The 24,047-nt window shown below is 46.8% G+C and overlaps 2 protein-coding genes across 2 annotated transcripts in view; one reads left to right on the forward strand and one right to left on the reverse strand.

Moving 5' to 3' along the window:
- Positions 1–24,047, forward strand: part of LOC115130563 (dedicator of cytokinesis protein 2-like) — a 181,136-nt gene that overhangs the window by 77,954 nt on the left and 79,135 nt on the right. The gene's annotated exons all lie outside the window — the stretch shown is intronic.
- LOC115130565 (inhibitory synaptic factor 2A-like) overlaps positions 1–24,047 on the reverse strand; it is a 40,329-nt gene that overhangs the window by 4,822 nt on the left and 11,460 nt on the right. Inside the window, exons 2-4 of the mRNA XM_029661829.2 lie at positions 9,592–9,680; positions 7,670–9,407; positions 5,922–5,996 (exon numbers count right to left, since the gene is read on the reverse strand). Coding sequence (XP_029517689.2) covers positions 5,922–5,996; positions 7,670–9,300 — 1,706 coding nt within the window. The 5' untranslated portion in view covers positions 9,301–9,407; positions 9,592–9,680. The remainder of the gene's footprint in view (positions 1–5,921; positions 5,997–7,669; positions 9,408–9,591; positions 9,681–24,047) is intronic.

Genomic DNA, 24,047 nt, shown 5'->3' on the forward strand with positions numbered 1-24,047 from the left:
TCCCCCGGCTGGCATCTACAGTATCTGCTGTGTGTGTGTGTGTGTGTGTGTGTGTGTGTGTGTGTGTGTGTGTGTGTGTGTGTGTGTGTGTGTGTGTGTGTGTGTGTGTGTGTGTGCGTGCGTGCGTGCGTGCGTGCGTGCGTGCGTGCGTGCGTGCGTGCGTGCGTGCGTGCGTGCGTGCGTGCGTGCGTGCGTGCGTGCGTGCGTGCGTGCGTGCGAGCGAGCGCAGTGTTTTCTTTCTGTCAGAACTTGCCTTTCTTTGTTTCTCTGTCACACAGATTAATTAGATTTGACAGTACAAAACATCTGCAGGCAGGAAACATCAAAATGTCGTTTTCCAGCTCAAATCATGAAGAGGGAAGCCTCCATCCCACGCGGTTCTCTCTCTCTCTCTCTCTCTCTCGCTCTCTCTCTGTATCTCTCTCTTCTACACACTCTTCCCCCCATCCCCTCTCTGTGTCCTGCTGAGTGTGTGATAACACCATAACTGTACCATCAAGAAAATGACTGTATTGATGTGTGTGTGTGTGTGTGTGTGTGTGTGTGTATGTGTGTGTGTTTCATAACCACAATAGAATGATCGGCGTCTTCCAATGGCCTCGGAATGACTGTAATAATCCTTCTCTTCTGTTTGGATTAACTGTATGTTACTTTCTGTGTGTGTGTGTGTGTGTGTGTGTGTGTGTGTGTGTGTGTGTGTGTGTGTGTGTGTGTGTGTGTGTGTGTGCGTGCGTGCGTGTACCAGCATATCGCTATTGGGAATAATAGAATATTACTGATCCTCTTTATTTATTAAAAGAGAAATGGGACACACAGGCAAGGGGGGGGGGGAGGAGAGAGAGAGAGATGCATTACATTTAAATCCAAATGTCCTGGGACGTCTACCAACACAGTGTGGTAGTCTTTGAGGAGTGTGCCCAGTGGTAATAGTAGATAATTACTAGATAGTTCATACTCAGGCAGTAGTGATTCAGGCTACTGCAGTAATGTATTCTATTTAACATTCACTTTGAACTTCACTGGGGGACTTTCTTGCTGTTCACTAGCTATTCAGGGACTTCCTAGCGGTCCTGTGATATTATCTGCCGAAACAGGTCCTGGGGGGGCCCCTGAGCTGTTTTCTGTGGCCCTGAGGGGCCCCTGTGTGAGCCGGTATCTCTGCCACACTTCCCTCCGGTCCTAATTATTCCTGATTAGATGTGAACTCCTGCTGTAGCTAATGTTGTTCCTGGTTACAGAGGAGGAGGAGACGAGGGCGAGGAGGAGATCTGGTGGGCTGATAGCGAGTTAGCAAAGAGCTGCACGTCCTGATTGGTTAAAGTTAGAGTCCTTAATTGAAGCAATAACAAAGGGATGACCCCACCCCTGTTTGGGTAAAAAGCTGAGTGATGGGCCTGGAGAAATGTAACCACACTCAAATTCCTAGACAGAGCTATGGATGCAAGGACTGACCATCCATGATACAAAACGTCTTGCCGGTTCCTGCTTGACCTGCTTACTTATTTCTCCTGGCCGAGTTGACCTAAGGCAACGAAGAAGAGGAAGGAAAAGGACTCCGAGCTAGGCTGAAAAGACGAAGATACACGGCTTCCTCGTCCTTGTATCCTGATAGTTGATGATGTCCAGTCGCTGGAAAAGGAACATTGTGAACTCAGAGCTCGGCTTCAATCACAGAGGAACATCAGGGAATGCGGTACCTTTTGGTTTTTACTGAGATATGGCTTACAGACAATTCACTTGACTCTGCCGTTCAACCAGATGGCTTCTCCATATCCCGAGTGGATTGAACGGCGGCTACTGCATAGACTCAGGGGGGATCTGGTAAGTGTCTGGGGGAGGGGTATGTTTCCTCGTTAACAATTCCTGGTGTACCGGAGTTGAAAGCATTGCGAAATCCTGTTCATCAGAACTGGAGTTTCTGATGCTAAAATGCTGACCCTACTATGTGCCAAGGGAATACTCGTGGGTTATTATGACAGCTGGGTACATACCGCCACAAGCAAACACCAAGGCGGCACACAGCTAACTCAGCCATACGCCGCCCCCCCCATTGCGGCCAATCAGATCACGTCTCTCTGCTCCTATTCCCCGCTTACGAGCAGCAACTCAAGAGGGAGCCACCAACACAGAGAAAAGTGAGGCAGACTCGATGTTGCAGGATTGATTTGAGAACACTATTAGGAATAGGTTCCCAGGACTCATCCAGGAATATACAGTATTTCGTCAGATACAAGATTCAATGCTGCCCGTACTGCAGCATTGAATGTCAGCAGAAGGAACCCCGATGACTCTGTGGCGTGCGACACGTACAAGGCATGCAGGTATTTTTTTTTTTTTACCTTTATTTAACCAGGCAAGTCAGTTAAGAACACATTCTTATTTTCAATGACGGCCTGGGAACAGTGGGTTAACTGCCTGTTCAGGGGCAGAACGACAGATTTGTACCTTGTCAGCTCGGGGGTTTGAACTCGCAACCTTCCGGTTACTAGTCCAACACTCTAACCACTAGGCTACGCTGCCGCCCCAGGTATGAGCTCCCCAAATCCGTTAGGGAGGCAAAAAGACACAGACTCAAACTTGAATTGATGCTCGACAATTCAAACCAACTCGCTTTGCATGTGTCAAGAGCTACATACTATCACAGATTACAAAGGCAAATCCAGCTGTGCGGTGCCCACCGAAGCCCCCCTCCCAGAAAAGCTTAACACATGCTATGCCCGCTTCGAGGCAGACAATACTGAGCCATTCAGGAGGACTCTCGCCGCTCCGGACGACCAGGTGCTTTCGCTCGCCGAGGCTGACTTGAGGAAAAACTCTAAAAAGAGCTAATACTCACAAAGCCGCCGGCCCACATGGGATCCCTGGCTGTGTCCTCAGAGTGTGTGTTGACCAGCTGGCTGGCATCTTGTGGGACATCATCAACCTGTCCCAGGCTGTAGTCCCCACCCGCTTTACGGAGACCACCATCATCCCAGTGCCCAAGAAGAACAAGGTGACTTGCCCAAATGATTATTGACCCGTTGCTCTCGCCTCGGTCATCATGAAGTGCTTCAAGAGGCCGGTCATGGCCCACATCAAGGTCAGCATGGCAGGCACACTTGACCCACTCCATTTTGTCTACCACTCCAACAGATCCACAGAAGATGGCATTTCCATCGTTATTTACTGGGCCGTAACACATTTGGACAAGAGGAACATCTATGTGAGAATGCTGATTCTGGACACCACCCTCTGCAACTGGATCCTGGACTTGCTGATGGGCAAACCACAGGCTGTGAGGAATGGCAACAACACCTCCTGTATACAGACTCAACACAGGGGCCCCCAGGGGTGTGTCCTTAGTCTTCTGCTGTACTCTCTGTTCACCCACGACTGCGTGGCTTTAAACAGCACCAACAACCATGGTTGTAGGCCTGATAGGCAACAACAACGAATCAGCCTACAGGGAGGAGGTACACTACATGACAAAAAGTATGTGGACACCTGCTCGTCGAACATCTCATTCCATAATCATGGGCATGAATATGGAGTTGGTCTCCCCTTTGCTGCAATAACAGCCTCCACTCCTCTGGGAAGGCTTTCCAATAGATGTTGGAACATTGTTGCATTGATTTGCTTCCATTCAGTCACGAGAGCATTAGTGAGGTCGGACACTGATGTTAGTTGATTAGGCCTGCCTCGCAGTTGGTGTTCCAATTCATCCCAAAGGTGTTTGATGGGGTTGAGGTCAGGGCTCTGTGCAGGCCAGTCAAGTTCTTCTACACCGATCCCGACAAACCCTTTCTGTATGGACTCGCTTTGTGCACGAGGGCATTGTCATAATAAAACAGAAAAAGGCCTTCCCCAAACTGTTGCTACAAAGTTGGAAGCACAGAATTGTCTATAATGTCATTGTATGTTGTTGCATTCAGATTTGCCTTCACTGGAACTAAAGGGCCTAGCCCGAACCACGAAAAACAGCCCCAGACCATTATTCCTCCAAACAACAAACTTTACAGTTGGCACTACATTCGGGCTGACTGGGGCTGCTCTAGGAGGGCAGAAATTTGACGAACTGACTTATTGGAAAGGTGTGATCTAATGACGGTGCCACGTTGAAATTCATTGAGCTCTTCAGTAAGGTCATTCTACTGCCAATGTTTGTCTATGGAGATTGCGTTGCAGTGTGCTTGATTTTATACACCTGTTAGCAATGACTATGGCTAAAATAGCCGAATCCACTAATTTCAAGCGGTGTCCACATACATTTGTATATATAGTACCAGTCAAAAGTTTGGACACAACTACTCATTCCAGGGTTTTTCTTTATTTGTACTATTTTTCTACATTGTAGAATAATAGTGAAGACATCAAAACTATGAAATAACACGTGGAATCATTTAGTTACCCCAAAAAATATTTAGTAGCCACCCTCTCCCTTGATGACAGCTTTGCACACTCTTGGCATTCTCTCAACCAGTTTCATGAGGTAGTCACCTGGAATGCATTTCAATGAACAGGTGTCCTTTGTTAAAAGTTCATTTGTGGAATTTCTTTCCTTCTTTATGCATTTGAGCCAATCAGTTGTGTTGTGACAAGGTAGGGGTGGTATACAGAAGATAGCCCTATTTGGAAAAAGACCAAGTCCGTTTTATGGCAAGAACAGCTCAAAACGACAGTCCATCATTACTTTAAGACATGAAGGTCAGTCAGTTTCTTCAAGTGAAGTCCCAAAAATATGATGAAACTGGCTCTCACAAGGACTGCCAGATGAAAGGGAGGCTCAGAGTTACCTTTGATGCGGAGAATAATTTCATTAGAGTTAACTGCACCTATGATTGCAGCCCAAATAAATGTTTCAAGTAACAGACACATCTCAACTTCAACTGTTCAGAAGAGACTGTGCGAAACAGGCCTTCATGGTCGAATTGCTGCAAAGAAACTACTACTAAAGGACACCAATAAGAAAAATACCAAGAAACACGAGCAATGGACATTAGACTGGTGGAAATCTGTCCTTTGGTCTGATGAGTCCAAATTTGAGATTTTTGGTTCCAACTGCCGTGTCTTTGTGAGACGCAGAGTAGGTGAAAGGATGATCATCCTGACCGGTGGCATCACGGCCTGGTACGGCAGATCTTCCGTCCACGACCGCAAGGCCCGCCAGCGGGTGGCGAAGACGCCCCAGTACATCATTGAGACTGTGCTCCCACCCATAAATAATCAAATATAAGAATACAAACAGCATTATCAAGGATCCCACGCACCAACCCCAGCCACGAGCTGTTCTCTCCCTTAACGTCGGAGAGACAGTATCGGAACATGAGGTCTGATACCAACAGGTTCAGAGACGGTTTCTATCTACAAACCATCAGACTGCTGAACACCTGAACTGGACTGACCACCTGCTCTGATTCTCCACACCTTAGCACACATGCACTCACTCATACACACACCCACACAGACATACACCCACACAGACATACACACACATATCTCAACTACTGCTACCAGACTCTTATTATACTGCTCAGTTTATACAATGCCCCCCCCCCCATCCCCAATACTCATTTAAATATTGTTGTATAAATTGTGCCTTCCTGTATTATAATTCTGCTGCAATCTTTATTCTATTCTACTGCCATTTACTTTATGTTTTTGTATTCTTATATTTTATTATTTATTATTGTTGTTGCATAGTCAAGATGGAGCCTGCATTTTGTTGGACGGTAATACAGCGATGCAAATCCTGTACATACAACTCATAAAACGTGATGCTGAAACTGAAGCCATCTGCTAGTGGTTCGAGTGTACACTGTAGACTGTGGGTTGGGTATACTGTTATATGAGCAAAGTGTATGTGGATTTTGATATATAAAAAGAAGTGACGTTGAGAAGGGAAATGGTGTTAGTATTAACGTGGTAGCAGGAAGGTGTTTTACCTGTATATGATGCAGGCAGTCTTCTGACAGGTGGGGCAGTTGTTGATATCCTGTCCAGTTCTGTAAGAGCAGCGCCTAACACAACGGCGACAACAAGAAGGACACGCAAACATCGGGATGAGGAGGAGTACACAGGAGAGCGTCATTAGTACTACCCCCCACCCCCAAACAAACAGACAAGACACACAGTCACACACAGACACAAAGGGAGCACAAGACACAAACTTAAAAACAGCACCAAAACTTTAATTTAGCACTGTGCCAAACACACACACGCACACACACACACACAAATGCCACAGAGGAACAAAGTGTATCCTGTCGTTGTGAATTTTGCTGTGCCCCTGAAACATGAATTGCGTATCTTCAATCATAATCTGGGAGGGATTAGTTTGGTATTATAGTGAGCCGTCAACCCAAGAGGAACTGACAGAGAGAAGAGGGAGGGAGGAAGGAAGGAAGGAGTAGAGTGGAGAGAAGATGAGAAATAAAAAGAAGAGGAGTGGGTAGAAGAGCAGAGAGGGGAAATAAGAGAGGGGGTGTTGTCTGTTGTCGGGGATCAGGGGTAAGAGGGAGAGTGGGGACAGAGAGGAGAGAGGGGAAATAAGAGAGGGAATGCAGTCTGTTGTCGGGGATCAGGGGTGAGAGGGAGAGTGGGGACAGAGAGGAGAGAGGGGAAATAAGAGAGGGGGTGCAGTCTGTTGTCGGGGATCAGGGGTGAGAGGGAGAGTGGGGACAGAGACGTGAGAAGACAGTGATGGAAGAGAGAAAACAAAACAGAGTGACAGGAAAGAGATGAGAGAGTGATGTACTGATTGACAACAGGGGTAGTGGGTGAGTATAATATAGTGAAAGGACAGAGGGTGAGGAGAGGAGGAGAAGTCAGCTCTATATTGTATGGAGGAAGAAGTGATTCATATCAGGAGAGAAGGAAAGAGAGAGGGTGGTAATTAAAGATAGAGGGATGAAGAGGGAGATAACGGGGGGGTGGGTGGAGGTGAAAAGAGATGAATAGCATTCTTCAAGTAGAAGAATGAATGTGAATAAGGAGAAAGTAGAATGGGAACAAAGAATAAGTAGAAAATTGGACAATTTCCAAAATGAGAGCGTGGGTGAGTGTTTGATTTGGGTGAGAGAAATAAGGAGATGTAGAAACGAAGAGAAAGAGATGAGGGAGGGAGAGAAAGAGATGAAGGAGGGAGAGAGAGAGAGAGAGAGAAATGAGGAGGAGAGGGAAACTGAATGAGAGGGAGAGAGGTCGATAACTTATGTTGACCTTAAAGCCTGAGGGAGCAGCCATGACATAAGGAAGGAGTTCTGCCTGTAATTATATGGACCATATGATAGAATGCGTACAGAGGCAGAGCAGCGGAATACACCACAAAGGCAAGAACTGATATTTACTTTTATACAGCAGGGTTTATTTAGAAAGGTGTTCTGTACACATATCCCTGTGGGTGTTCTGCCGTGCTCTGTAACACTGCAGCAATAACATTCTGCATACAGTACATCACAGCCCCTGCAATACTCCCATGACCTTAAAGTGCATTACCAAGCTGCCAGTTTTACATTGGAGTTGATTCTCAAAGGCACTCCCATACGTTCTCACATACATGCCCTCTCCGTCTCTTGCACACTCAGTCTCTCACTCGCTCGCTTCTTCTCTTTCATCTTCCTCTCTTCTCTTTCACTCGTTCACTCTCTCTCTCTCTCTCTCACTCACACACACACACACGCCCCTCTCTCACCCTTCGCTGAGGGCCTTGCTTTTCTCCAGGTCTTGGATAACATTGAGGAGGACTTTGATCTTCTCCTGGTTGGAGAGCAGACTCTCTTCCACGCTGTGAAGACGCCCGTGGAGACCCCCCGACACACACCCCTGTACCCCACCTGGTAACCCCGCCATACCTCCTGGTGCCCCATTGCACTGTGGGGTCACATGGGCAGCATGCAGAGCATTTGCATCTTTTGATTGGCCAGGGGTTTTGGAGTCTTCTTTTTTGATTGGTTGTGCTGGTGGGATTTTGGAGAGCCGACAGGGGGTGAGGGGTGTATGTTTGGGTTGGGTCTGAAGGACAGGCGGTGCTGGTTTTGGGTTAACCTGGACAGTGTGGTAGGGGTTGGGGGAGGTTTTAGGTGGGAGAGGGGCAGAGGCCGAGGATTTTTTGCCTATAAGGAGAACAGGGGGTGGTGGCTTGGGGGTGAGTTGTGTAGATGAGTTTGGTGGTGTGTGTTGGTTGTCAGATGACGTCTCTGTGTTTTTGTCCGGTAAAGGCTGTGTAGCTGGAGTATTTCTTGTGGATTTATTTGGCCTAGATGTGTGTTTCTCTGTGGTGTGTGAGTGTGTGTCTGCTGTCTGTGTGTGTGTTTCTTTCTGATGTAACCTGGGTAAACTGGGTTCTGGGTCTGTATGTGTGTGCTGTGCATCCTTAGTGTTGGAGCATGTGGGCACAGGTGGATCTTTCGTGAGCGTGTGTGTCTTTTGGGTTGTGTGAGGAGAGGGCAATGCCTGAGTTTGTGTTTGAGTGTTCTTCACAGCTTTGTGTGTGGTTGGTGGTGTGTGTGTGTGTGTGTTCAGTACAGGGGAGTCTTTCCGGTTCTGGTTGAGAAGTACGGACTGTTTCCTGGGAGGATTCGGGAGGGTCTGGCTTTCTGTGATCTTGTTGGCCGCTCGCCTGCGGCATGCAGTTGCCATGCAAGTGGGTGGGGCCTGGGACTGTCTCCGCCCGCAGGTTCCACAGAGACGGGGCGATGATGTCATCATTCTACAGGGCCTTGGAGGCGTGGCGTGAGAGCTCACAGAATGAGACACACTCCCTGACCTCAGCACAGGGCGAGACTCCTCCCCTCTCAGAGACTGAACCCTCCTCCTCTCTCTGATTGGCTCGTTCCCCTCGGCACCCTCAGTACATACCCCACCCACCACCTCAGGGGCAACCACACTCCCATTGGTGTATCGAGACGTCCGTTTCCCGCTGGACCTGTGACCAGACTCCCTGGGATTGGTCCTTATGGTTTTGATCTGACAGTAGACCCCGCCCCCTGACCCCTGTGACCCTATGTCGTCCTGTGTCAGACTGTTGATCGCATTCTGACTCCTCTCCTTGGAAACGGCAAAACCACCGCTGCCGCCACTGCTGCACGAGTTACACGAAAAAACAGTTTCCGAGGGCATGGTCAATACCGTTGTGACATGGTTGTTACTCCTTGTCTCTGGGTGCTGCGTACTGGTTGGCTGGTTGAGTTTGATTGACGGGAGGGTCCTAAGGCCAGGGGAGGTCTGCACCCCCACGCTGCACAGCGGACCCCATCGCACCCCCGCCAGGGGCACCCCGAGCGCAGGCACTGGATTGGTCGGATCAGCCACCCTTCTACCCATAGCCCCGGCTCAGCCCCCAGAGGAGCTGGAAGAGAAGGAGCCACTCTGCGACATCACAGTTGGGGGAGGCAGTCTTATATCTGAGTGGAGAGATGAGTTACTGGTCTCTGTGTTATCCAAGTGTGAAGAGTGTTTTTGAGAGAGAGAGAGAAAGAGAGAGAGAGAGAGAGAGTATGAGTTACAGTGTGTGAGACTACTGATGCTTTTTTGCCATAGAATCCATGGTGGTCCCAATTCTGCCTCTGTCACTGGTGTGACGTCACCACTCAGTCTGGCGATTGGTCCTCGTACCTCTGGGTCATTTATGAGCATGTGATTCAGTTCTTCATTGGATGAGAGAAGAAGGGTATAGCAGTTCTTCCGTCCATCTCTTTTTCACTCTACAGAAAGAAGAGAAGAGGCTGATTTAGCTGAGACCACTACAGCTCCAGTACCACTTCACTCTGCAGAAAGAATAGAAGAGGCTGATTTAGCTGAGACCACTACAGCTCCAGTACCACTTCACTCTGCAGAAAGAAGAGAAGAGACCACTACAGCTGATTTAGCTGAGACCACTACAGCTCCAGTACCACTTCACTCTGCAGAAAGAAGAGAAGAGGCTGATTTAGCTGAGACCACTACAGCTCCAGTACCACTTCACTCTGCAGAAAGAAGAGAAGAGGCTGATTTAGCTGAGACCACTACAGCTCCAGTACCACTTCACTCTGCAGAAAGAATAGAAGAGGCTGATTTAGCTGAGACCACTACAGCTCCAGTACCACTTCACTCTGCAGAAAGAAGAGAAGAGGCTGATTTAGCTGAGACCACTACAGCTCCAGTACCACTTCACTCTGCAGAAAGAAGAGAAGAGGCTGATTTAGCTGAGACCACTACAGCTCCAGTACCACTTCACTCTGCAGAAAGAAGAGAAGAGGCTGATTTAGCTGAGACCACTACAGCTCCAGTACCACTTCACTCTGCAGAAAGAAGAGAAGAGGCTGATTTAGCTGAGACCACTACAGCTCCAGTACCACTTCACTCTGCAGAAAGAAGAGAAGAGGCTGATTTAGCTGAGACCACTACAGCTCCAGTACCACTTCACTCTGCAGAAAGAAGAGAAGAGGCTGATTTAGCTGAGACCACTACAGCTCCAGTACCACTTCACTCTGCAGAAAGAAGAGAAGAGGCTGATTTAGCTGAGACCACTACAGCTCCAGTACCACTTCACTCTGCAGAAAGAATAGAAGAGGCTGATTTAGCTGAGACCACTACAGCTCCAGTACCACTTCACTTGTTGCATGGCTGCAGACTGGATCAATACCTTCATATCGCTCCATAATCACTCTCTCCACTCCCGGTGGAAAATACCCAGGTTGTGTCCCGAATGACGTAGGCCAGCAGGTAGCCTAGTGGTTAGAGCGTTGGGCCAGTAACCAAAAGGTTGCTGGATTGAATCCCCGGCTGACAAAGTAAAAATCTGATATTCTGCCCCTGAACAAGGCAGTTAACCCCACTGTTCTGTGGTAGGCTGTCATTTTAAATATGAATTTGTTCTTAACTGACTTGCCTAGTTAAACGAAGGTTAGACATAATGTTCTTTTATAGTAGGCCTACACAAATGTTGTAGTGCACTATATACTGTAGGTAATAGTGTGCCATTTGCGACACCCCCACCACACACACACAAAATGTTCAGTTTCTGATGTTATTCACAGGTGCAGTGGAATGCTTGTGTTTCTGGCTCCAACAGTGCAGTAACAATATACACATAAAAAAAATTAATTACAAAAAAAATCCGAACGAGCAATGTCAGAGTCCGGAATATACTTATATATACATATAATTCATGTTTTTAGCTTCTCTCTAAGAAGTGCCCAGGTGGGAGGTGTCAGGTTGTGCATGTCTGGGAGGCTTGTGAGACGTCGTTCGAATATTAGCAAACAGCGCTAATGATCTCATTAGCCTCTGACCGAGGGGTGCTAGCATCAGACACCATTGTTTACTAACTGCTACCATGGCAACGTCTCCCATGACAGGAAGTATGACGGGTCAAGACTCAGCATGACGGGCAATCATGTGTCGACCTTTGTGTGTGTGTGTGTGTGTGTGTGTGTGTGTGTGTGTGTGTGTGTGTGTGTGTGTGTGTGTGTGTAAGTGTGTGTGTGTGTGTGTGTAAGTGTGTGTGTGTGTGTGTGTGTGTAAGTGTGTGTGAAAGTTTGCGTGAGTGTACATGAGTACATACAGTATGTGCATGTTCATTTCTGAAAGAAACTGTTTCTGCAGATAAATATTTTGACAGAGCTATTTCGTGTTTTTTTTTAAGTCTGGCAAGGACATCTTACGAGAGTCTGTGTGGAAGAGAGTGGCATATTGAGAATATGAATGTTTTGAGTGTGAGTCATGAGAGACTTGGCCGTGGGACTTGGACTGTTTAACTCTATTTAAAGTCATTTCTCTGTAGTTAATTTTTGGGGAATAGTCTTTCCTCAGACACACAGACATTCAGACACCTGCTGCAGCAGAGAACACAATTAGTTGAAACACACACATTTGTCCCTATTACTCTACAATATAATGTGTGTGTGTGTGTGTGTGTGTGTGTGTGTGTGTGTGTGTGTGTGTGTGTGTGTGTGTGTGTGTGTGTGTGTGTGTGCGTGTGTGTGTGTCCTGCCAAGTGTGTCCTGACCTGCCATGTCTTGCTTTACAATTGCATCACCAGCAAGTGTATAAACCACTGAGCCTGACCTTTGAACCCTGTTTACTATCAATAGAGCAGCCAACCTTATCCTCAAAGCTTACACACACATATACAGTATATACACTACCGTTCAAAAGTTTGGGGTCACTTAGAAATGTCTGTGTTTTAAAAGAAAAGCAAATGTTTTGTCCATTAAAATAACACAACATTGTTCAGAAATACAGTGTAGACATTGTTAATGTTGTAAATGACTATTGTATCTACATAAGCGTACAGATGCCCATTATCGGCAACCATCACTCCTGTGTTCCAATGGCACGTTGTGTTAGCTAATCCAAGTTTATCATTTAAAAAAAGGCTAATTGATCATTAGAAAACCCTTTTCCAATAATGTTAGCACAGCTGAAAACTGTTATGCTGATTAAAGAAGCAATAAAACGGGCCTTCTTTAGACTAGTTGTGTCTCTGGAGCATCAGCATTTGTGAGTTCGATTACAGGCTCAAAATGGCCAGAAACAAAGACCTTTCTTCTGAAACTCGTCAGACTATTCTTGTTCCGAGAAATGAAGGCTATTCCATGTGAGAAATTGCCAAGACACTGAAGATCTCGTACAACGTTGTGTACTACTCCTTTCACAGAACAGCGCAAACTGGCCCTAACCAGAATAGAAAGAGGAGTGGGAGGCCCCGGTGCATAACTGAGCAAGAGGACAAGTACATTGGAGTGTCCAGTTTGAGAAACAGACGCCTCACAAGTCCTCAACTAGCAGCTTCACTAAATAGTACCCGCAAAACATCAGTCTCAACGTCAACAGTGAAGATGCAACTCCGTGGTGCTACTGAACTATATACAGTGCCAGTCAAATGTTTGAACACACCTACTCATTCAATGGTTTTTCTTTATATTTTACTATTTTCTACATTGTAGAATAATAGTGAAGACATGAAAACAATGAAATAACACACATGGAATCATGTAGTAACCAAAAAAGTGTTAAACAAATCTAAATTTATTTTTTATTTTAGATTCGTCAAATTAGCCACCCTTTGCCTTGATGACTGCTTTGTTCACTCATGGGATTCTCTCAACCAGCTTCACCTGGAATGCTTTTCCAACAGTGTTGAAGAAGTTCCCACAAATGCTGAGCACTTGTTGGCTGTTTTTCCTTCACTCTGCAGTCCAACTCATCCCAAACCATCTTAATTAGATTGAGGTCAGGGGATTGTGGAGGCCAGGTCATCGGATGCAGCACTCCGGCACTCTCCTTCTTGATCAAATAGCCCTAACACAGCCTGGAGGTGTGTTTTTGGGTAATTGTCCTGTTGAAAAATAAATGATAGCCCCACTAGTGCAAAAGAGATGGGATGGCATATCGCTACAGAATGCTGTGGTGGCCATGCTGGTTAAGTATGCCTTGAATTCTAAACAAATCACAGACAGTGTCACCAGCAAAGCACCCCTGCACCATCACACCTCTTCCTCCATGCTTCTCGGTGGGAACCACACATGCGGAGATCATCCGTTCACCTACTCTGCGTCTCACAAAGACACGATGGTTCAAACCAAAAATCTCAAATGTGGACTCATTACACCAAAGGACAGATATCCACCAGTCTAATGTCCATTGCTCATATTTCTTGGCCCAAGCAAGTCTCTTCCTATTGGTGTCCCTTACATGCCGACCAGACCGGACACATCGCGTGCGCGAGAATCGCAAAATAAATGTCTAAATCCATGTTATTCAATTATTGCACCCACACTGCTCGCGCGTGCCAACGAGCGTCTTCGACGCCAAGGGCTAAAATAGAACTCCTTCCTATTTCTGATGGAGATCGCGCTGAAAGTCCTGCCTCTCCCATCTCCTCATTGCTTTATAGAAGCAGGTACCCACGTGTCATCTCTTTATTGATCATTCCCACGTGGGTGACTGAAAGACGAACTGTTTTGCCGGTAGTCGTGGTAATACAATGAAAGTTTAGATGTGATCACTATATAAGTTAAACAATGAAAAAGCCTGGAAGGAGGAGTGATGACTAGAAACGATTCGGTTGGCCGTTTTATGTGTGGATTAATTGTTGGAGTAGAGGACTTTGTGCATTTCAGGTAAAATAACAACTCAATGTTTATATCCCAGGACAAATTAGCTAGCAACAGGAAGCTAGCTAAATCAGACAAATTAACGTTAGCTAGCAAGTGCAAGCTAACTAGCTAAATTGCCATACATGTTTAATGATATTCGACCTGTCCCCAAATGAATGTCATTGGTTCAGAGTTTGTTTCGATATTTTAACCTGCGTGTCGTGATTGCGTTTATGCACGATAGACGAGTAAGTAGTGGTTTCTGTGCAGCAATTCGACCATAAAGGCCTGATTCATGCAGTCTCCTCTGAACAGTTGATTTTGAGATGTGTCTGTTATTTGAACTCTGTGAAGCATTTTTTTGGGCTGCAATTTCTGAGGCTGGTAACGCTAATGAACTAACCCTCTTACAGCAGAGGTTACTCTGGGTCTTCCATTCCTGTGGCGGTCTTCATGAGAGCCAGTTTAATTATTGCGCTTGAAATTTTCCAGATTGACTGACCTCCATGTCTTAAAGTAATGATGGACTGTCATTTTCTTTGTTTAATTGAGCTGTTCTTGCCATAATATGGACTTGTTCTTTTACCAAATAGGGCTATCTTCTGTATACCACTCCTACCTTTTCACAACACAACTGATTGGCTCAAACGCATTAAGAAGGAAAGAAATTCCACAAATTAACTTTTAACAAGCCACACCTGTTACAGTTTTTTCCAACTGCTTACACACGTTTTCAAAACTGTCTCCTTTTTTCAAAACTCTACACACAATTCCCAAAACTGCACACACAAAATGCAAAATGCCTCACATCTCCTTCAAAATGTAACACTGCATTCAAAATACCATAAACACATGTCAGAATGAAGCATTTGCATCAAATGGCAAACACTGCTTTCATAATAGTACATTTTTGGATATACCATATAAACACTGTTGTTCTAAATCTAAAGCTCTTTGGTCTTTCACAGGCTCATATCTACATTTCAATACAATGTTCTACAGTGAAAGTAATCTGCTGAGAGGGGTAACAAGTACACTGTAAACACCAATGCAATGTAGAAACAGAAAATATTTATTAGGCCAAACATTACTGTTGTATACAGTAGCATACAACAAAACCATAAACATATTTACAGTTTTTTCCAACTACTTACACAAGTTTTCAAAACTCTACACACAATTCCCAAAACTGCATACAACAAAACCATAAACATATATAAACCAAAAGTATATTCTTTAGAATACTGTAAAGAACACAATTGTGTGTGTGGGGTCCCGGGGGGGCAGTCCAGGAATTGGTAGGGGGAGGGCAGTCACCAGTGCTAAGCCAGGCTTCATCTCTTCTCCGGCCTGGGTCTGGCCACAATACTTCGTCCACATCACAAGATATGTTTTCTCTTGCCAAACATGGAGGGAAGTATCTCCAGGCGTGGCGTATCCAACCTTGGACAGAGGCAACCTCTATGTCCCAACATGCGTCCTCCATTGCCTGGAGAAGCGTCATGCGGGCATAGGGTTGGCGATCATACACTTTCCAGCGCCAGGCTGAGAAGAATTCCTCTATGGGATTTAGAAAAGGTGAATATGGGGGTAGGTACAAAACTACAAATTGTGGATGGGTGGCAAACCAGTTTTGGACCAGAACAGCCCGGTGAAAACTAACATTGTCCCATAAAACCACAAATCTAGCAGGCTCCTGATCTGGACCAGGGACAAGCATTGTGTAAATTGCATCCAGAAAAAGTGAGCATATGGCCGGTGTTGTACGGACCCAGTGAGGCATTGTGATGGAGGACCCCGTTTTGAGTGATGTCAGCACACAGTTATATTACCCCCACGCTGTCCAGGGACATTGGTAATTGCCCTCTGTCCTATTACATTTCTTCCGCGGCGCCTGGTTTTGGTGAGGTTGAAGCCAACCTCATCCACATAAATAAATTCATGGCGAATTACATGGGCATCCAGCTCCAATACTCTCTGTAACAGACAAAAGGATATACAGATGAGTAAAGATGGTATGTCTGAAGTACTGGAAGTAGTGTTGCATACATACCTCTACAAAGTCATGTTGCATATTCTTGACTCTGTCAGAGTTTCTCTCAAATGGCACCTTGTAAAGTTGTTTCATCGTCACTCGGTGCCGTTGGAGGATGCGTTGTATGGTGGACAGGCATACAGCATGATGTTGTTAAATATGGTGTCATTATTCAAGACATGCCCTCTTATCTCTCGAATCCTAATTGCATTGTACATCTGTAAACAAGCTTCCTCGTCCTCCATGATGTCTTTGCCTTTCCACTCTGGACAGAATTCAAACACAGTATGTGTTCAGCATAGGAACTGTAAACAATGTACAAAAAAATGTAGTACAGTATGATAACCAACCTCATTCATTCAATGCAGTGCAGTAAATGGATGGCTTAGAGTTACAAATGTTTATGCAATACTATGCAGTCATATGTATTTTACAGTACAATACTGTAATGCTAAAATAGTCATTAGATAGTTGCATACCTGTTCTCATTTCTGAAGGTTCGAATTATAGACGCCACTGTAAATTGACTCAAGTTGGGCTGGACATGATCAACAAGTGTTGCCCTAATCTCATCAGAGATGGCTCTCCTTCCTTCTCTTCTTTGCCCTCGTCCTCTTCTTCCTCCTACTCCTCTTGCTCTCTGTCCACTGTTGGCATCCATTGTTCAAAACAGGTCATCTGACCTTTGACCTATTTATAGGCTTATACTACAGTAAAGCAGTGATTGGTTAGTGATCAGTTAAGCTATTAGTGTTTGCACATGTGAGGAGTGTGTGTGACCTGGTGAATAAGTGTAGCACTTTGATTGGTTGTGTTTGGAAAAGGAAAGCAAGTCACTTCCTGTTAGATTTTTGTGTTTTAGGTAGAGAATTGTGTGTAGTGTTTTGAAAAAAGTGTTTTATGCAATTGACAACTGAGTCAAAGGCTGAGAAATAGCTTATGGTTCTGGATATTTGGTGTGTAGTTTTGCACTTTGAGTGAGAGGTTTCAGAAATCGTGTGACATGAAAAGATTTTGTGTGTAAGCAGTTGGAAAAAACTGTAATTGAAATGCATTCCAGGTGATTACCTCATGAAGCTGGTTGAGAGAATGCCAAGAGTATGCAACGCTGTCATCAAGGAAAAGGGTGGCTACTTTGAAGAACACTTTTTTGGTTACTACATGATTCCATATGTGTTATTTCATAGTTTTGATGTCTTCACTATTATTCTACAATGTAGAAGAGTAGGAAAATGAAAGAAAAACCCTTGAATGAGTAGTTGTGTCCAAACTTCTGACTGGTACTGTATATATAGTAAGTAAGCTTTGAGGATAAGGGCATTATATTTATTAATATTTTTCTCTCTGCACACACACACACACACACACACACACACACACACACACACACACACACACACACACACACACACACACACACACACACACACACACACAGTGCAGATGTTTACTTGTATGCTCTTTACTGAGACACATCCTATGGTGTAGATTGAGTCATCCTGTGCAGGGAATGCATAAGGAGACACAGGAGAAGAAGGTACTGAAGCAAAAGAGGAGATGGAGAAAGGGATGGTAAAAAGCACAGTGGAGGATAGAGGGGGTAGAGAGGGAGGTCTTTAAAGGAAGGCAGAAGATAGAGGGATAAAAGGAGCGTTTTCAGGGAGGGGAAGAATCACTGATGAGATGTGAGAGGTGTGTGTGTGTGTGTGTGTGTGTGTGTGTGTGTGTGTGTGTGTGGGTGTGTGGGTGTGTGGGTGTGTGTGTCTGTAGAAAAGTGAAGAGAACAGTTGAGAGAGAGGCCAGACTGAAGAGAGAGGGGGGAGGGGGGGGGGGTAAACTTCAATTAAAGCATCCGTCACCACACTGTTACACACACACACACACACACACACGCACAGAGAGTGATAAAATAGAAAGTGTGAAGTATATAGTCATAATGGTAAAAACATTGCCTCAGCTTCAGACGCTTTGGGAGCCTCTGAACAGTTGGTTGGTATTTAAAAAAATACCTTTTGAACACAACGCCCTGTAGGCATCTAACAAAAAAAGTTTTGAATATGTGTCAAGTCACTGAGACACTGTGTCAGGACAGTGATGATCAGACAAAGTGTGTGTGTTTGACAGTCAGTGCGTGACACTGTGTCTTTTACCTTGTTCTGGTTACAGTGAGCTGAAAGCGCTAGTGAATCGAGTCCCCTGTCATCTGAAGGTGTGACGAATGTTTTAACCATTCGATTGATGGCTGGAGAGTGTGTGTGTGTGTGTGTGTGTGTGTGTGTGTGTGTGTGTGTGTGTGTGTGTGTGTGTGTGTGTGTGTGTGTGTGTGTGTGTGTGTGTGTGTGTGTGTGTGTGTGTGTGTGTGTGTGTGTGTGTGTGTGTGTGTGTGCGTGTGTGTGTGGGTGGGTGGGTGGGTGTGCGTGTGTGTGTGTGTGGGTGGGTGTGCATGTGTGTTTGTGTGTGTGTTTGCGTGCACTTGCCTGCATGTGTGTGGGGGATGCGTTACTGCACAGTAATCAAACCTTGCTCTTGCCCATTTACAGGACAGGACACTGCAGTGTATCGATCTCTGATGAGAGCTCCTCTGATGTATAGAGATACTGTTACAACAGAAACAACTCAACGGTTAAGTTTAGCCTTTAATTCAGAAATGTTAAGTTAAGGGTTAAGGTTTGGGATACTGTTACAACAGAAACAACTCAACGGTTAAGTTTAGACATTCATTCAGAAATTCTACGTTAAGAGTTACTGGCCACCCATCAGAACCTGGTTCCTCTCTAGGTTTCTTCCTAGGTTCCGGCCTTTCTAGGGAGTTTTTCCTAGCCACCGTGCTTCTACATCTGCATTGCTTGCTGTTTGGGGTTTTAGGCTGGGTTTCTGTACAGCACTTAGTGACATCGGCTGATGTAACAAGGGCTTTATAAATACATTTGATTGAGTTAAGGTTTGGGAAAGGGTTTTAACAGAAACAACTTGACGGTTGAGTTTAGGGATTCATTCAGAAATGTTAAGTTAAGGGTTAAGGATTGGGATAGGGTGAAAAAAAGCTCTAGTGGGCAGTTTTAATTAATATCCTAACGTCCTGGCTGCGTGGATTGACGTCAAATTTCGCTGTGGCTCTTAAAGTATTTATGACCAAGACATGCATATCTGTATTCCCAGTCATGTGAAATCTATAGATGAGGTCCTAATGAATTCATTTCAATTGACAGATTTCCTTATATGATCTGTAACTCTAACAATCTTTGAAATTGTTGCATGTTGCGTTTATATTTTTATTTAATATATTGTACATGTAATCCTCTCCCCCTACTTCTTTTCCTTGTCTGACTTCTGAATCCCCAATCCACACACACAAACACTCACGCCAGCCTGGTTGTTTAAAAAATAGAATTGTGCAAGTCGATTCAGAACCTCCCAAACATACTCAATGGGTGACATGTCTGGTGAGTATGCAGGCCATGGAGGAAATGGGACCTTTTCAGCTTCCAGGAATTGTGTACAGATCCTTGCGGCATGGGGCCGTGCATTATCATTCTGAAACATGAGGTGATGGCGGCTGATGAATGGCATGACAATGGGCCTCAGGATCTCGTCACGGTATCTCTGTGCATTTCACTTGCCATCGATAAAATGCAATTGTGTTTGTTGTCTGTAGCATATGCCTGGCCAATCCATAACCCCAGCACCACCATTTTGCACTCTGTTCACAGTGTTGACATTAGCAAACTGCTCGCCCACACAACATCATACACGTGGTCATAAGGCGGTAACAGCTCTGGTGGGCATTCCTGCAGTCAGCATGCCAATTGCACGCTCCCTCAAAACTTGAGACGTCCGTAGCATTGTGTTGTGTGAGTGGCCTTTTATTGTCCACAGCACAAGGTGCACCTGTGTAACACTCATGTTGTTTAATCAACTTCCTGATATGCCACACCTGTCAGGTGGATGGATTGTCTCGGCAAAGGAGAAACGCTCACTAACAGGGATGTAAACAAATTTGTGCGTACGGAACATTTCTGGGATATTTCATTTCAGCTCGCGAAACATGGGGCCAACACTTTACATGTTGCGCTTATATTTTTGTTCAGTGCACCCATGTCTTTGTGATTCTTTAACTTTGGAGTTAACTGGAGAATCACACACAAATACAGCACAAACACAAAGGACACACACACACACACACACACACACACACACACACACACACACACACACACACACACACACACAACTGGAGGGGGAGTGGTGAAGTGTAGCACATATTCAATACTCTTGTCTCTATTCAGACTGATCTTATCTTCTTTTTCAATACTTCTTCCTCTGTTCTCCTCTTCTTATCACCCCCTCATTTCCTCCCTCCTCCTCACCCTCCTCTCATTATCTCCAGTTACTCCCTCCTTTATCTGTGTACCCTTTTTTCCTCTAAATATTCTCCACTTTTCGCTCCTCTCTCTCCTCTCTCTCTTCCCCATCACTCACTGTCTCTCTCTTTCCCATCACTCCCTGTCTCCCTCTTTCCCATCACTCTCTCTCTCTTTCCCATCACTCCCTGTCTCTCTCTTTCCCATCACTCCCTGTCTCTCTCTTCCCCATAACTCACTGTCTCTCTCTTTCCCATCACTCTCTCTCTTTTCCCATCACTCCCTGTCTCTCTCTTTCCCATCACTCTCTCTCTCTTTCCCATCACTCCCTGTCTCTCTCTTTCCCATCACTCCCTGTCTCTCTCTTCCCCATAACTCACTGTCTCTCTCTTTCCCATCACTCTCTCTCTCTTTCCCATCACTCCCTGTCTCTCTCTTTCCCATCACTCTCTCTCTCTTTCCCATCACTCCCTGTCTCTCTCTTTCCCGTCACTCCCTGTCTCTCTCTTTCCCATCACTCCCTGTCTCTCTCTTTCCCATCACTCCCTGTCTATCTCTTTCCCATCACTCCCTGTCTCTCTCTTTCCCATCACTCCCTGTCTCTCTCTTTCCCATCACTCCATGTCTCTCTCTTTCCCATCACTCCCTGTCTCTCTCTTTCCCATCACTCCCTGTCTCTCTCTTTCCCGTCACTCCCTGTCTCTCTCTTTCCCATCACTCTCTCTCTCTCTTTCCCATCACTCCCTGTCTCTCTCTTTCCCATCACTCCCTGTCTCTCTCTTTCCCATCACTCCCTGTCTCTCTCTTTCCCATCACTCCCTGTCACTCTCTTTCCCATCACTCCCTGTCTCTCTCTTTCCCGTCACTCCCTGTCTCTCTCTTTCCCATCACTCTCTCTCTCTTTCCCATCACTCCCTGTCTCTCTCTTTCCCATCACTCCCTGTCTGTCTCTTTCCCATCACTCCCTGTCTCTCTCTTTCCCATCACTCCCTGTCTCTCTCTTTCCCATCACTCCCTGTCTCTCTCTTCCCCATCACTCCCTGGCTCTCTCTTCCCCGTCACTCCCTGTCTCTCTCTTTCCCATCACTCCCTGTCTCTCTCTTTCCCATCACTCCCTGTCTCTCTCTTTCCCATCACTCCCTGTCTCTCTCTTTCCCATCACTCCCTGTCTCTCTCTTCCCCGTCACTCCCTGTCTCTCTCTTTCCCGTCACTCCCTGTCTCTCTCTTTCCTGTCACTCCCTGTCTCTCTCTTTCCCATTACTCTCTCTCTCTCTCTGTCTCTCTCTCTCTCTCTTTCGTCCCTGTGTCATTAAGCCTCAGTCTATACCTCGTCTCTCCATCAACCTGACCCTCCATGCCCTCTCTCTCTTTCGTCCCTGTATCACTAACCCTCAGTTAATACCTCCTCCCTCATCTCTCCATCAACCTGACCCTCCATGCCCTCTCTCTTTTTCGTCCCTGTATCACTAACCCTCAGTTAATACCTCCTCCCTCATCTCTCCATCAACCTGACCCTCCATGCCCTCACTCTCTTTCGTCCCTGTATCACTAACCCTCAGTTAATACCTCCTCCCTTATCTCTCCATCAACCTGACCCTCCATGCCCTCTCTCTCTTTCATCCCTGTATCACTAACCCTCAGTTAATACCTCCTCCCTCGTCTCTCCATCAACCTGACCCTCCATGCCCTCTCTCTCTCGTCCCTGTATCACTGACCCTCGGTCTGTACCTCCTCCCTCGTCTCTCCATCAACCTGACCCTCCATGCCCTCTCTCTCTCTCGTCCCTGTATCACTGACCCTCGGTCTGTACCTCCTCCCTCGTCTCTCCATCAACCTGACCCTCCATGCCCTCTCTCTCTCTCGTCCCTGTATCACTGACCCTCGGTCTGTACCTCCTCCCTCGTCTCTCCATCAACCTGACCCTCCATGCCCTCTCTCTCTCTCGTTCCTGTATCACTGACCCTCGGTCTGGACCTCCTCCCTCGTCTCTCCATCAACCTGACCCTCCATGCCCTCTCTCTCTCTCGTTCCTGTATCACTGACCCTCGGTCTGTACCTCCTCCCTCGTCTCTCCATCAACCTGACCCTCCATGCCCTCTCTCTCTCTCGTCCCTGTATCACTGACCCTCGGTCTGTACCTCCTCCCTCGTCTCTCCATCAACCTGACCCTCCATGCCCTCTCTCTCTCGTCCCTGTATCACTGACCCTCGGTCTGTACCTCCTCCCTCGTCTCTCCATCAACCTGACCCTCCATGCCCTCTCTCTCTCTCGTCCCTGTATCACTGACCCTCGGTCTGTACCTCCTCCCTCGTCTCTCCATCAACCTGACCCTCCATGCCCTCTCTCTCTCTCGTTCCTGTATCACTGACCCTCGGTCTGTACCTCCTCCCTCGTCTCTCCATCAACCTGACCCTCCATGCCCTCTCTCTCTCTCGTCCCTGTATCACTGACCCTCGGTCTGTACCTCCTCCTCGTCTCTCCATCAACCTGACCCTCCATGCCCTCTCTCTCTCGTCCCTGTATCACTGACCCTCGGTCTGTACCTCAACTCCCTCCATGCCTCTCTCCATCAACCTGACCCTCCATGCCCTCTCTCTCTCTCCATCAACCTGACCCTCCATGCCCTCGGTCTGTACCTCCCTGTATCCTGACCTCGTCTCTCCATCAACCTGACCCTCCATGCCCTCTCTCTCTCGTCCCTGTATCACTGACCCTCGGTCTGTACCTCCTCCCTCGTCTCTCCATCAACCTGACCCTCCATGCCCTCTCTCTCTCGTCCCTGTATCACTGACCCTCGGTCTGTACCTCCTCCCTCGTCTCTCCATCAACCTGACCCTCCATGCCCTCTCTCTCTCTCGTCCCTGTATCACTGACCCTCGGTCTGTACCTCCTCCCTCGTCTCTCCATCAACCTGACCCTCCATGCCCTCTCTCTCTCGTCCCTGTATCACTGACCCTCGGTCTGTACCTCCTCCCTCGTCCCCTCGTCTCTCCATCAACCTGACCCTCCATGCCCTCTCTCTCTCGTCCCTGTATCACTGACCCTCGGTCTGTACCTCCTCCCTCGTCTCTCCATCAACCTGACCCTCCATGCCCTCTCTCTCTCTGTATCACTGACCCTCGGTCTGTACCTCCTCCCATCAACCTGTCCCCCTCGTCTCTCCATCACTGACCCTCGGTCTGTACCTCCCTCCCTCGTCTCTCCATCAACCTGACCCTCCATGCCCTCTCTCTCTCGTCCCTGTATCACTGACCCTCGGTCTGTACCTCCTCCCCCTCGTCTCTCCATCAACCTGACCCTCCATGCCCTCTCTCTCTCGTCCCTGTATCACTGACCCTCGGTCTGTACCTCCTCCCTCCCTCGTCTCTCCATCAACCTGACCCTCGGTCTGTACCTCCTCCCTCGTCTCTCCATCAACCTGACCCTCCATGCCCTCTCTCTCTCTCGTCCCTGTATCACTGACCCTCGGTCTGTACCTCCTCCCTCGTCTCTCCATCAACCTGACCCTCCATGCCCTCTCTCTCTCTCGTCCCCATCAACCTATCACTGACCCTCGGTCTGTACCTCCTCCCTCGTCTCTCCATCAACCTGAC

This window comes from Oncorhynchus nerka, linkage group LG6 (assembly GCF_034236695.1).
Source record: "Oncorhynchus nerka isolate Pitt River linkage group LG6, Oner_Uvic_2.0, whole genome shotgun sequence".
Classification (NCBI taxonomy): domain Eukaryota; kingdom Metazoa; phylum Chordata; class Actinopteri; order Salmoniformes; family Salmonidae; genus Oncorhynchus; species Oncorhynchus nerka.